Source organism: Dipodomys merriami, unplaced genomic scaffold, assembly GCF_024711535.1.
Source record: "Dipodomys merriami isolate MVZ:Mamm:240054 unplaced genomic scaffold, mDipMer1.0.p SCAF_41, whole genome shotgun sequence".
NCBI classification, from domain to species: Eukaryota; Metazoa; Chordata; class Mammalia; order Rodentia; family Heteromyidae; genus Dipodomys; species Dipodomys merriami.
Genome location: NW_027205715.1, coordinates 11,538,439 through 11,552,008, shown reverse-complemented (window position 1 = coordinate 11,552,008; position 13,570 = coordinate 11,538,439). Strand labels below are relative to the sequence as shown.

General features: G+C 40.8%; 1 protein-coding gene across 2 annotated transcripts in view; it reads right to left on the bottom strand.

The window, feature by feature from the left end:
• LOC138807031 (nuclear factor of activated T-cells, cytoplasmic 3) overlaps positions 1-13,570 on the bottom strand; it is a 65,850-nt gene that overhangs the window by 22,500 nt on the left and 29,780 nt on the right. For both annotated transcript variants that reach the window (XM_069992598.1, XM_069992599.1), the window contains exons 4-8: positions 9,954-10,153; positions 6,014-6,186; positions 5,378-5,518; positions 2,014-2,069; positions 161-287 (exon numbers count right to left, since the gene is read on the bottom strand). In XM_069992598.1, the coding sequence (XP_069848699.1) occupies positions 161-287; positions 2,014-2,069; positions 5,378-5,518; positions 6,014-6,186; positions 9,954-10,153 (697 nt within the window). The remainder of the gene's footprint in view (positions 1-160; positions 288-2,013; positions 2,070-5,377; positions 5,519-6,013; positions 6,187-9,953; positions 10,154-13,570) is intronic.

Sequence of the window (13,570 nt, the reverse complement as noted above, 5' to 3'; positions counted from 1 at the left end):
CTTTTTTTTTTTTTTTCTGCTTATGTGGTGCTGAGGAATCAAACCCAGGGCCTCATGCATGCAAGGCAAGTGCTCTATCACTGAGCCACGTTCCCAGCCCCTAAGTAACTTTTTCTACATTATGAAAGAAAACTCTACAGTAAACTATTACAACTCATACCTGGTGTGTAAGTAAAACGTTGAGACTGGCTTTTTTTCCTCTTGCCATTGCAAAGATAGAAGTGCACCTGCACTGCAGTGGTGATTGCTGGGTTATGATAGGGAGGAACTTCAAGGACAATATGAGCCTAAAGAAACAAGGAAAGTAAGACTGTGTTACACTCAAAACTAAAACTGAAATGTACTTACTAAACTCAATGCAACTTATTCATCTTAACTACAGATTTCTTCTATCACAGAAAATTATGTACATCAACTGGTCACATAGTCATCTAGAGATTTAGTATATGGACAGTTCACTCTTGAATCGTTTTGGTATTTTGGCCACCCCTGGGGCTTGAACTAAGGGCCTGGGCACTGTCCCTGAGTCTCTCTGTGCTCAAGGCTAGTACTATACCACTTGAGCCACAACATCACTTCTGGCTTTTTCTGTTTATGTGGTACTGAGGAATTGAACCCAGGGTTTCATGCATGCTAGGCAAGCACTATACCACTAAGCCACATTCCCAGCCCTCAAAAATAATTTTATACAAGTAGAAAAAAATCTTTGCCCAAATGAAAGGCAATTCTCAGCTGGGTGCCTAGCTACTCAGGAGGCTAATATCTGAGGTTTGTGATTTGAAGTCAGGCTAGGCAGGAAAATCTATGAAACTCTTATTTCTAATTAACACCACCATCTATTAAAAAAAAAAAAAGCCAGAAATGGAGGTATGACTCAACTGATCAGTCCAACCCTGAATTTAAACCCCAGTACCAGCACAGAAAAAAGAAAAAGATGAAAGTAATTCTCAATCTAACTGCTCCAAATCATTGGAAAGCATAATAGAAATAGCATTTGCTAGCCCAGAGAAGATTCCATCTTCAATGCAACCAGGATGAAGAACAACGTGACAGGATAAGGGATAGCTTGCAGGGTGGAATCTAAAAGTCTTAATAGCCAGGCACTGGTGGCTCATGCTTGTAATCCTAGCTACTCAGAAGGCTAAGACTGCCGTTTAAAGCTAGCCCAGCAATAAGTCCATATGACTGTTATCTCCAATAAACTACCAAAAAAGCCATTAGTAGAGCTATGGCCTTGAGATTGAGAAATTCAGATACAGCAACTAAGGCCTGAGTTCAAGCCGTACGACTGGCAAAAAAAAAAAAAAAAAAAAAAGCTTAATAAAGTAGCTGTAAGCTACTTATAGGCTCATGCCTATAATCCTAGCACTCAGGAGGCTGAGATCTGAGGATCATAGTTCGAAGCCAGCCCGGACAAGAAAGTCCATGAGACTCTTATCTCCAATAAACTACTTAGAAAAAGCCGAAAGTGGTGCTGTGGTTCAAGTGGTAGAATGCTAGACTTGAGCAAAAGAAGCTCAAGGGACAGTGTCCAAGCCCTGAATTCAAGCCCCAGGACTGGCACGCATATGCACACTCATGTGCATACACATACACAAATAGCTGTGAAGTTAGAACAGCATATTAAATCACAAATCCTTAAGGGTTTATACCATTATATATGTTTTTTTTGCATTGTTTTAATTTCTTCACAGAATTCAATAAATGACAAGTTCAATAAGAGACTTCCTATTATAATCTTTCATTTCAAATTCCTATTTATTATATACAAAAGAGAAGACTCCAATGTTAATTTTCCCAAGTTTCAATTTTAATACTAGAAAGGTGTTTTACTCTTAAACTTAAAAAAATTCCAATTTGCTTTTCTATTACTAAATATTCTCAATACTAAATAAAGCAGAATTGCTCAATTTTCTACTGCAAGTTTCTAAAGTATATCTCTACCAAGTGCAAGGCTCTGAATTCAAACCCTAAGTAACACAAACACATAGACAAACACAATAAATTCCTTACCCCTTGACACTTTTCCCTGATTATTTTTCCTTCTACTTCCCATTGAGGTCGTCCATCTAGTGAGAGAAATAAATAATTTGCAATTAAATGCAATTCAATTTGAGCTGGGCACTGGTTGCTCACACCTATAATCCTAGCTATTTAGGAGAATGAGATCTGAGGATCACAGTTCAAAACTAGCTAGGCAGAAAGTCCATGAGACTCTTTTTTTTTTTTGGTCCAGTCGTGGGGCCTGAACTCTGGGCCTAGGTGCTGTCCCTCAGCTCTTCAGCTCAAGGCTAGTGCTCTACCACTTGAGCCACAGCATCACTTCTGGCTTTTTTTTTTTTTTTTTTTTTTTGCTTTATGTGGTGCTGAGGAATCGAACCCAGGGCCTCATGCATGCAAGGCAAGTGCTCTACCACTGAGCCAACTTCCCAGCCCCCAAGAGACTCTTATCTCCAATTAACCACTAGAAAACCACAACTGGTGCTATAGCTCAATTGGTAGAGCACTGACAACACCCAGGCCCAGAGTTCAAACCCTACAACCAACAATTAAAAAAGAAAAAAAAAAAGCAATTCGTGTCAAGAAGCATACAAAGTCTAATCCTTATAGTAATTACAAGTTTATTGGCAAAGGGAATCTTTTGCTCAGCAATCTCTAAAAAAAGGTTTTAAAAATGTAAGAATACAAGCCGGGCGCCTGTAATCCTAGCTATTCAGGAGGCTGAGATCTGAGAATCACAGTTCAAAGCCAGCCCAGGCAGGAAAGTCCGTGAGACTCTTACCTCCAATAAACCACTAGAAAGCCAGAAGTGGCACTGTGGCTCAAGCGGTAGAGTGCTCGCCTTGAGCTGAAGAGCTGAGGGATAACGTCCTAGCCCAGAGTGTAAGCCCCACGGCCAAAAAAAAAAAAAAAAGTAAGAATAGGGGCTAGGAAGGTGGCTCAGTGGGAGAGTGCTTACCTTGCATGCATGAGGCCCTGGGTTCAATTCCTCAACACCACACAAGCAGAAAAAGCCAGAAGTGACACTGTTGAGCTGAAGAGCCGAGGGACAGCGCCCAGGCCCAGAGTTCAGGACCCATGCCCGACAAAAAAAAAGTAAGAATTGATGAAACTTTTTTTTTTTTCTCTTCAGCTCAAGAGTAGCACTCTACCACTTGAGCCACAGTGCCACTTCCAGTTTTCTGGGGGTTAATCAGAGAGAAGAGTCTCATGGACTTTCCTGGCTTTGAGCCATGATCCTCATATCTCAGCCTCCTGGGTAGCTGGGATTACAGGCATGAGCCACTGGTGCCCAGCAAAAGCAAACATCTTGATAAAGGTAATATTTCTTTGGCTGGGAAGGTGGCTCAGTGGTAGAGCGCTTGCCTTGCATGGCTGAGGCCCTGGGTTCGATTCCTCAGCACCACATAAGCAGAAAGAAAAAAGCCGGAAGTGGCGCTGTGGCTCAAGTGGTATTGTGCTAGTCTTGAGCAGAAGAGCTGAGAGGCAGTGCCCAGGCCCAGAGTTCAGGCCCCACAACCAGAGCCAAAAAACAAAACAAAAAATTTCTTTTTCAAAAACTGAATGCATACACTATAAAGTTTATCCTTCTAAACTATACAATTCAGCAGGCATATGGTACATGTCTGTAATCCTAGCTACTTGGAGGTAACAGGAGAGTCATAGTTCTAGGACAGCATGGCTCAAGTAATAGAGTGTCTGGACTGGCAAGCACAAGGTATTAAGTTCAAATCAATCCCAGTATGGTCAGAAAGAAAGGAAGATAGGGATAAAAAAATATACCCAAAAAACCCAGAATATAATTTAGAGATTGTTAGTATATTCACAGAATGTTGCAAGCATTGCCATTCATTCCAGAACATTTTCCTAATCTCCAGAAGAAACACTATACCAATCAGAAATCATTTCCAAAGCCTGGTGCCGGGGCTCATGCCTGTAATCCTAGCTACTCAGGAGGTTTAGACCTGAGAATCACAGTTCTAAGCCAGCTTGGGCAGGAAAGTCCATGAGACTCTTATCTCCAATAAACCACTAGAAAACTGGAAGTGGCGCTGTGGCTCCAGAGGTAGAGTGCTTGCCTTGAGCCGAAGAGCTGAGGATAGCGCCCAAGCCCAGAGTTCAAGCCCCATGACTGACCCTCCCCCCCAAAAAAGAGTCACCCCTTTCAACATTAGCACCTACCCCTCCTAACCCATCCGTTCTCTTTTTTTTTTTGGGGGGGGGTCTGGTTGTGGGGCCTGAACTCTGGGCCTGGGGGCTGTCCCTCAACTCTTCAGCTCAAGGCTAGCGCTCTACCACTTGAGCCACAGCACCACTTCCCGCTTTTTTTTCTTTTTGCTTATGTGGTGCTGAGGAATCGAACCCAGGGCCTCAGGCATGCAAGGCAAGCACTCTACCACTGAGCCACCTTCCCAGCCCCTCATCCGTTCTCTTAATTTGGGGTTATGCATTGAATTTTTTTTTTGCCATCTAACAAAGCAGATTATGTGTACAATGAATCTTGGTCACTCATTTTTTAAGTGTGTATAAATTCTTCAAAGGTATTTAATTGTGATGTTTTACACATTCATGTACTGTGTCTTAAAACAGATTGATTCCTTTTTCCTTCATTCCCTTAGAAAAATTTTGCATGGGTGTGCCAAACTAAGGCTTTAATTCCATGACAAGGAGCTTTCTTTTAGTTTTTTTCTGCTCTGTCACTTATGGCTGGCTTTTTCAAGTAGCACAGGATCTTCAAGGTTTATCTATGCTGCAGTAATATTGGTATTTCATTAATTTTTATGGAGGAGAAATATTCTATTGTGTGGATATACCACATTCTATCAGCTGGTTATTTGTGATATATTTATTTTAGGGATATTATGAATAACACTGCCATAAAAATTTGTATCTAAGCTTTCATGTGAACATACTTTTACATATGAAAATATTTTTGAGACATTTAAAGAGAATTTAACATTTATGTAAAAATTTAGTAACTAGTTTAAAATAAAAATCTAGTGCATAGCCGGGCGCTGGTGGCTCACGCCTGTAATCCTAGCTACTCAGGAGGTTGAGATCTGAGGATCATTGTTCAAAGCCAGCCCGGGCAGGAGAGATCATGAGACTCCTATCTCCAAGAAATCACCAGAAAACCAGAAGTGGCGCTGTAGCTCAAGTGGTAGAGCGCTCGCCTTGAGCTGAAGAGCTGAGGGACAACGCCCAGGCCCAGAGTTCAAGCCCCACGACCGACCAAAAAAAAAAAAAAAAACCTAGTGCATAAATTATGCATGAGAATTTAGGCAAACTACTTGGGATTAATATCACTGAAATGCCTAAATAATTTATTTCATCCTTTTGTCACTTACACTGAAGTCAATCAATGTATATTATTTACCTTGTCCTTTTTCAAGAAAAATGATTTTGGACTCCGGAAGAAAATTACATCCAGTTACAATCATTTCATGGCCGCCATTTACAGAACAACTGTTGATACTGTACTTCTCAATATGGGGAAGTTCTTGGGCAGATCGCTGGGCTGTTTTTTTGACAGTTAAAAAAAACAAAATGTTAGTTTAAAATATTTTATACATGACAACTTCAAGCTAAAAACAATTACAAATAAATGTAAAATTTGGTTATTAATTCAGGTGGTTTTTGTTTTGTTTTGGTTTTGGGTACTAGTCTGGGTGCTCTTGCTGAGCTGCTTCTGCTCAAGGCTAGTGGTCACTACTGTAATTACAGCTCCACTTCCAGTAAATTGAAGTTAAGAGTCTCATGGACTTTCCTGGGAGGACTGGTTTCGAACCTCGATCCTCACATCTCAGCCTCCTGGGTAGGTAGGTTTTCAGGCATGAGCTACTGATGCCCAGTGACTTTTTGTTGTTGTTGGTCATGGGGCTTGAACTCAGGGCCTAGGCATTGTCTCTGAGCTTTTTCACTTAAGGCTAGTGCTCTCCCACTTGGAGCCACAGCTCCATTTCCAAAAATAGTATTTTTTTAATATTAAAATGTAACACACAAGCTCACTTACAGCACTCAACAGGTATAGAAGCTATTTGTAGAGAAAGTACTTTTCCATTGGGTTGTGGGATGTGTACACGAAATACAAGTCGGACTCTAGTATTCTTTCTGCCGATATCAGTTTCTCCTTTTCGAAGTTCTATGTCTGAATTACGTAGCTTTAAAATACCTGCACAGTCAATACTAGGAAGAAAAATATAAAAAATATAAAAATCATACATACATACATACATACATACACACACACACACATACATATATATCTTACTGATAACAGTGGTTGTAAGCAATTCAATTTCATATTTATGCTGGGCACCGGTGGCTCACACCTGTAATCCTATTCAGGAAGGTGAGATCTAAGGATCACGGTTCAAAGCCAGTCCAGGCAGGAACGTCTATGAGACTCTTATCTCTAATAAACCACTAGAAAACTGGAAGTGGCACTGTGGCTCAAGGGGTAGAATGCTCGCCTTGAGCTGAAGAGCTGAGGGACAGCGCCCAGGCCCAGAGTTCGTTTGTTTTTTTTTTCCTTGGTCATGGGGCTTGAACTCTGGACCTGAGTGCTGTCCCTCAGCTCTTCAGCTCAAGACTAGTGCTCTACCACTTGAGCTACAACGCCACTTCTGGTTTTCTGGTGGTTTACTGGATATAAGAGTTTCATGGACTTTCTTGCCTGGGCTGGCTTTGAACCGCGATCCTCAGATCTCAGCCTCCTGAGTAGCTAGGATTTCAGGTGTGAGCCGCTGGCACCTGGCCCAGGCCCAGAGTTCAAGCCCCACAACCAACCCCCCCCCCCAAAAAAGTCAATTTCATATTTTTGTTTAGTCAGTTTGTTGGGGAAGAACTAAAAATACCACAATCAAGTTAATTTGGTGTTTTTTTGTTTTTGTTTTTATTTTTTTGCCAGTCCAGGGGGCCTGGGCACTGTCTTTGAGCTGCTTTTGCTCAAGGCTAGCATTCTCCCATTGAGTCACAGCACCACTTCTGGGTTTTTCTGTGATGTGGTACTGAGGAATCAAACCCAGGGCTTCATGCATGCTAGGCAAACATTCTACCACTAAGTCACCTTCCCAGCCTTGGTTTTTTTTTTTGCGTTTTTTTGTTTTTGTTTTTTTAAAGAAAAGATAGATGACTAGTCTTAAAACCTTAAGAGAAAAAAAAGGGGCTGGGAAGTTGGCTCAGTGGTAGATCACTTGCCTTGCATGCCTGAGGCCCTGGGTTCGATTCCTCAGCTCCACATAAGCAAAAAGAAAAAAAAGCGGGAAGTGGCGCTGTGGCTCAAGTGGTAGAGCACTAGCCTTGAGCTGAAGAGCTGAGGGACAGTGCCCAGGCCCAGAATTCAGGCCCCACGATTGAACCCCCCCCCCAAAAAAAAAAGAAAAAAAAGAAGGCAATTCTATAAAATTATTCAAATAAAGTAATAAAAGTAAGTATTGTATTAAAATTGTTTAATACAACAACTTCTCGATAGCTTGTTCATTACTGAAACAGTCTTACAATGTATTCCAGGCTGGTCTTGAAACCATGAGTCCCATCCTTACCCTACCCAGTGCTGAGATTACAGGGAGGAAGGATTATCTGAAAGGATAATCCATGGATTACCAATTTCTCTTTTCTGAAGTTCAGTATATAAATTGCAATTTCAAAATACATGGGGGTGTAGCTCAGTGGTAGAGCACTTCAAATATGTGCAAAGTTCAATTCCCAGGACAACAACACACTACTATATAAACTATAATAATTACTCTAATTTATTATGAACTTCTTAGAAACAAAAAAAAAATACAATAAAGTTTTTTGCTGTCAAGTGGGACATGTCCTCAGGAAACACCAACATACTTTTTTAAGTTAGGAGGAGTCTCTGTGTATGTCTATGGAATAATGACCAACCTAAAATATACTGTCTATTAACAGTAGTTTTCACAAGATGGGTAAAGTGGTACATATCTATTCCTAGCCAGTCCTCAGGAAGCTACAGTAAAAGAATCACTGAACCCACTAGTTAAAGACCAGCCTGGGCAACAAAATGAGACCCAACTAAAAAACAGAAAAAAAAAATTTATACAGGTATATTGTTATGTAGGCAGTTAAGTAGCATAATAAGTTTCTGATGATATTCTATTTAACTTGACTCAATTATAGTGCTTTTTTTTTTTTTTTTCGGCCAGTCCTAGGGCTTGAACTCAGGGCTTGGGCACTGTTCCTGAGTGCTTCTTTCGCTCTACCACTTGAGCCACAGTGACACTTCTGGCTTTTTCTGAGTGGTTTTTTGGAGGTAAGAGTTGATAAATTTTCCTGCCTAGGATGGCTTTGAACCAGGATCCTTAGATCTCAGCCTCCTCAGTAGCGGGAATTACAGGCATGAGCCATCACTACCAACAAATATAGTGCTTTTGACTGTCTAGAGGGATGAAGAGAAACATGGCCTGTAATCTGACCCTAAGAATTTTTTTTTTAGTTCCTAGAAAAGTCCAAATCCAGGTGCCAATGGCTTATGCTTATAATTCTAGCTATTTGAGAAGCTAAGACGAGGATCAATTTGAGGCCAACCTAAATAGAAAAGTTCACACTTGGCCTGGGAATGTGGCTCAGTGGGAGAGTGTTTACCTAGCAAACATGAAGCCCTGGGTTCAATTCCTCAGTACCATATAAACAGAAAAAGCCCGAAGTGGTGCTATGGTTCAAATGGTAGAGTTAGGCTAGCCTTGAGCAAAATAAGCTCAGGGACAGTGGCCAGGAACTGAGTTCAAGCCCCAGACTGACAAAATCAAAAAAATTACAAAAAAGAGTTCACACCCTTCTCAAAACAATAGTTGGATTCAATAGTGCACACCTCCCATCCCAAGCTATACAAGAGGCTGAAACTGGGAAGATTGTGATACAAGGCCAGCCAGAGCAGAGAAGTCCATGAAAATCCATCTCTATAGAGGGAATCCAGATGTAGTACATACATCTACGATTCTGGTGATGACAGGAAGCTTGAGTGTGAGCCTGAGTGAGAAGCAAGACCCTATCATTAAATTAACCATTGAGGGTGGGGGGGAAATTAACCACTGAAAAACAGGGCTGGATAAGGATTAGAGGGGAAAATAGTGGAGAACAATGAAAGGGGCGATAATGAACAAGAAGCATCAAAGTACATTAGATACATGTACAGAAATATAAAAATGAAACTTCTTTATACCATTAGATTTTTTGTGCGTGTGCCTATCTTGGGCCTTGAACTCAAGGCTTGAGTGCTGTCCCTGAGATTTTAGTTCAAGGCTAACACTCTACTACTTGACCTCAAATCCATTTCTGGCTTTTTGGTGGTTAGAGACAAAGAGTCTCCTGGGCTTTCCTGCCCAGGATGGCTTTGTACTATAATCCTCAGATCTCAGCCTTCTGAATAGCTAGGATTACAAGCTTGAGTCACCAGTGCCTGGTGCTAAGCCTTTTTTACAGACACTTGACAAATGAGAATATGCTGCAATTGTTTATTCTATTAGATGTAAGAAACCTAATGAAAGTCCATATATTTTATCTTTATCATTTAAGATAATGCTTCACTCTATAAATATTTGTTTGATGAGCTGAATTTTCTTTCTAGAAATATGCTACTATCCTTAGCAAATCTGCTAGCTATTTACATATTTTCCAGCTAACTTAGGAAAATGAACATTTTATTTTTTTTGCTGGTCATAGGGCCTGAACTCTGGGCCTGGACGCTGTCCCTAAGCTCTTCAGCTCAAGGCTAGCACTCCATGGCACCACTTCCAGCTTTTTTTTTTCTGCTTATGTGGTGCTGCGGAATCAAACCCAGGCCTCATGCATGCAAGGCAAGCACTCTACCAGTGAGCCATCTTCCCAGCCCCACATTTTATTTTTATACTGAAAGAAGAAACAGGTTTATTATTTTCAGAGTTATCTCAGGAGAAAAAAGAAATGTTTTGAGAAATGTTTCAAGGTACCTGGCCGACATATTATTTTCAGGAAGAAGTGGAATTTCCAGAACTTTTGTGCTGGCGATTATTATCTCTTGACTTGCAGTAGCAACTGTCTTTCCAGTGATTCTATGTACTTGGTAAAATGCATGAGGTCGTAAATATCGATCATCTGCTGTTCCAATAAACATCTGTAGATTTATTGGCTTTTCACTGTAACCCAGAAGCTAAGGAGGAAGAAGAAACACAAATATTGGCAATTCATTATCCATACACTTTATAATAAGCTTGTATCAGTATCACATATACTATTATGTTAAAAAAAAAATCTGGCCAGATGCCAGTAGCTCATGCCTGTAATTCTAGCTATTCAGGAGGCTGAGATATGATGATCACGGTTCAAAACCAGCCCAGGCAGTAAAGTCTGTGAGACTCTTATCTCCAATAAACCACTCAGAAAACCTTAAGTGGCACTGTGGCTCAAGAGGTAGCACGCTCGCCTTGAGCTGAAGAACTGAGGGACAGGGCCCAGGCCCAGAGTTCAAGCCCTACAACCAGCAAAAAAAATAAAAATAAAATCTGTCCTCCAAATTTCTAAATTTGTTTAAAAGAAAACAATGGAATACACTACAAATGAATATGCTTTTTGTGTTTTTGTTCTGTGCCAGTCCTGGATTTTTTTTTTTTTTTTTTTGCCAGTCCTCGGGCTTGAACTCAAGGCCTGAGCGCTGTACCTGACTTCTTTTTGCACGTCTAGCACTCTACCACTTGAGCCACAGTACCACTTCTGGATTTTTGGTACTGAGGAATTAAACTCATGCTAGGCAAGCATTCTACCACTAAGCCACATTCCCAGCCCCAGTCCTGGATCTTGACCTCAAGACTTGGATGTTGTTCCTGAGTTTCTTTCTTTTGCTCAAAGCTACCAGTACCCACTTGAGCCACAGCTTCACTTCCAGCTTTTTGGTAGTTAACTGGAGATAAAAGTCTCACAGACTCAAAGCCAGCCTAGGCTGTCTTAGAATCACTATCCTCAAATCTCAGCCTTCTGAGTACCTAGGATTACAGGTCTGAGCATTAGTGCCTAGCTACAATCTTTTTGATGTGCTGTTATACTTGGTTTACTAGTATTTTGTTAAAGATTGCTGCAGAGGCTGGGGGATATGGCCTAGTGGTAGAGTACTTCTTGCCTACCATGTATGAAGCCCTGAGTTCATTTCCTCAGTAACACATACACATACAGAAAAAGTTAGCAGTGGCGCTGTGATTCAAGTGGTAGAGTGCTAGCCTTGAGCAAAAAGAAGCTCAGAGACAGTGTCCAGGCCCTGAGTTCAAGCCCCAGGACCAGAAAAAAATGTATGTATTCTTTTGCAACTACAATTGTAAAGGACAAGATTTATAGTTTCTAATTTTTTTCCTTTTATCTTTGTCTACCTCATTTTCTTTTTGACTTTTAAAAAAATTTATGAAGGAGCTGAGAATGTGACTTAGTGGTAAAGTGCTTACCTAGTGTGCATGAAGCACTGGGTTTGATTTCTCAGTACCACATAGACAGAAAAAGCAAGAGGTGGTGCTATGGCTCAAGTGGTAGAGTGTAAGCCTTGAGCAGAAACAGCTCAGGAGCAGTGCCCAGGCCTTAAGTTCAAGCCTCAGGACTGGCAAAAAAAAAAAAAAATTATGGAGTTACCATGTTTCCCTTTTCTTCATATATGGAACCCTCCTTTTCTTTTCTTTCCTTTTCTTTTCTGGGTCAGGTCATGGGGCCTGAACTCTGGGCCTGGGCGTTGTCCCTAAACTCTTCAGGCTCAAGGCTAGCGCTCCACCAGTTGAACCACAGCACCACTTCCGGCTTTTTTCTTTTTGCTTATGTGGTACTGAGGAATCGAACCCAGGGTCTCAGGCATGCAAGGCAAGTGCTCTACCACTGAGCCATCTTCCCAGCCCAGATCCCTCCTTTTCTATAAGAAAATTTAACATTTTTATCTAATTATTCCGAAAGTCTCTTTCTAACAACTCAAAAATCAAATCTAAACCACCTCCCAGTTTGCTACCATTGTTTTCTCTCTTCCTTTTTATTTATTTATTTTTGGCCTGTCCTGGGGCTTGATCAGGGCCTGGATGTTGTCCAGGAGCTTCTTTTGCTCAAGGCTAGCATTCTATTACTTGAGCCATAACCCCACTCCAACCTTTTCTGTGTATGTGGAACTGAGGAATGAAACCCAGGGCCTCCTGCATGCTAGGCAAGCATTCTACCACTGAGCCACCTTCCCAGTCCCTGTTTTCTCTCTTCCTACCTTTTAATATGGATAAAATGTGTGTTTTCATGGAATATCTGGAATAGCACTCATCAGACTGCAAAGATCTGCCTATGCTCCACAGTCAAGTTGCCCACCCTTTAAAACTGATAAAAGACCAGACTTCATTTGGAGTCTATGAGTTTTCTTTGTTGTTTAGTTTTATCTTTTATTTCTTTTTCTCAAGATAACCAATGATATCTCAACCTGGCTTTATAGAAGTGCCTTGGAGGACTTTCTCTCAGCTCTTCTGATTACTACTCTATTCTTCTGTAAATGATAGCCAAGAGTATCTCAATCTGTTGCAGTCTCTAGCAGGTAAAAGTATGAAGTGAGTGAAGTGAGCAGGTCTGTCAGTTCTTATGGCATGCCTCTTATTTTGGGGATAGTGAAATCTTCGTGAAGGTTTGGTGAAGTTTTACAAGTTTCAAAGTGATTTTTTTCAGTAACACTCATTTTTAATTTTGGCCCTAAGTTATTTTGCATTCACAAGAAAGTTTTAAGTCCATCAAACTATTAAAATCCATTTTTCAGAAAATACAGTGGAGGAGATGTCTAACTATTAACACTGTAGTGGTAGAGTTTTTGGCATCCAGCCCCAGCATTGATAGTACGAGTTGTAGCGAGTCACAGTGCCAGTAGTTATTTTTGCAACAGCAGGACTAGAAGAGTAGTTCTAGGTCATGTAGCTTCCAAGCTTGAGATTTAATGAACTATTAATAACCTTTACAAAAACTCTTCTTCTGCTTCAATATTGTAGAAGTATTTTGACACATGGTATCAAGTACAGAATGCCTATTACAGTGTTGAGACATATAGTTAATAATGAACAACTGGTAGCTATGCGACAGCATCCATGCATCTAGTTTGAAAATTTCCACAGCTCCTCAAATGTATGAAAAGAGTTTTATTCTATCATATGGTCCTGAAGGAGGATAGTTTATTTCCTTTTACTGTTCATCCCTCTCCTTTTGTGAACTTGGGGCTTGGGCACTGTCACTGAGCTCTTTTACTTAAGGTTAGTGCTCTACCACTTTGAACCACAGTGCCACTTCCAGTTTCTTGTGGTTAATTGGACATAAGAGTATCATGAACATTCCTTCCTGGGCTGTCTTTGAACTGCAATCCTCAGATTTTAGCCACCTGAGTAGTTAGGATTATAGGCATGAGCCATCAGTGCCTGGCCAAATTTAGTTTTTTAAGAATTTGACGAACTATGTTCCTGAGTAGTTGTAACAAAAGTTTAGGCAAAATCTAGTTTTCTGCATCCTTGCTAGCATTTACTTTTTTCTTTTTCTTTTGGTAAGCCATGAGGCTTGAACTCAGGCAGGGCCTGCGCACTATACCTGA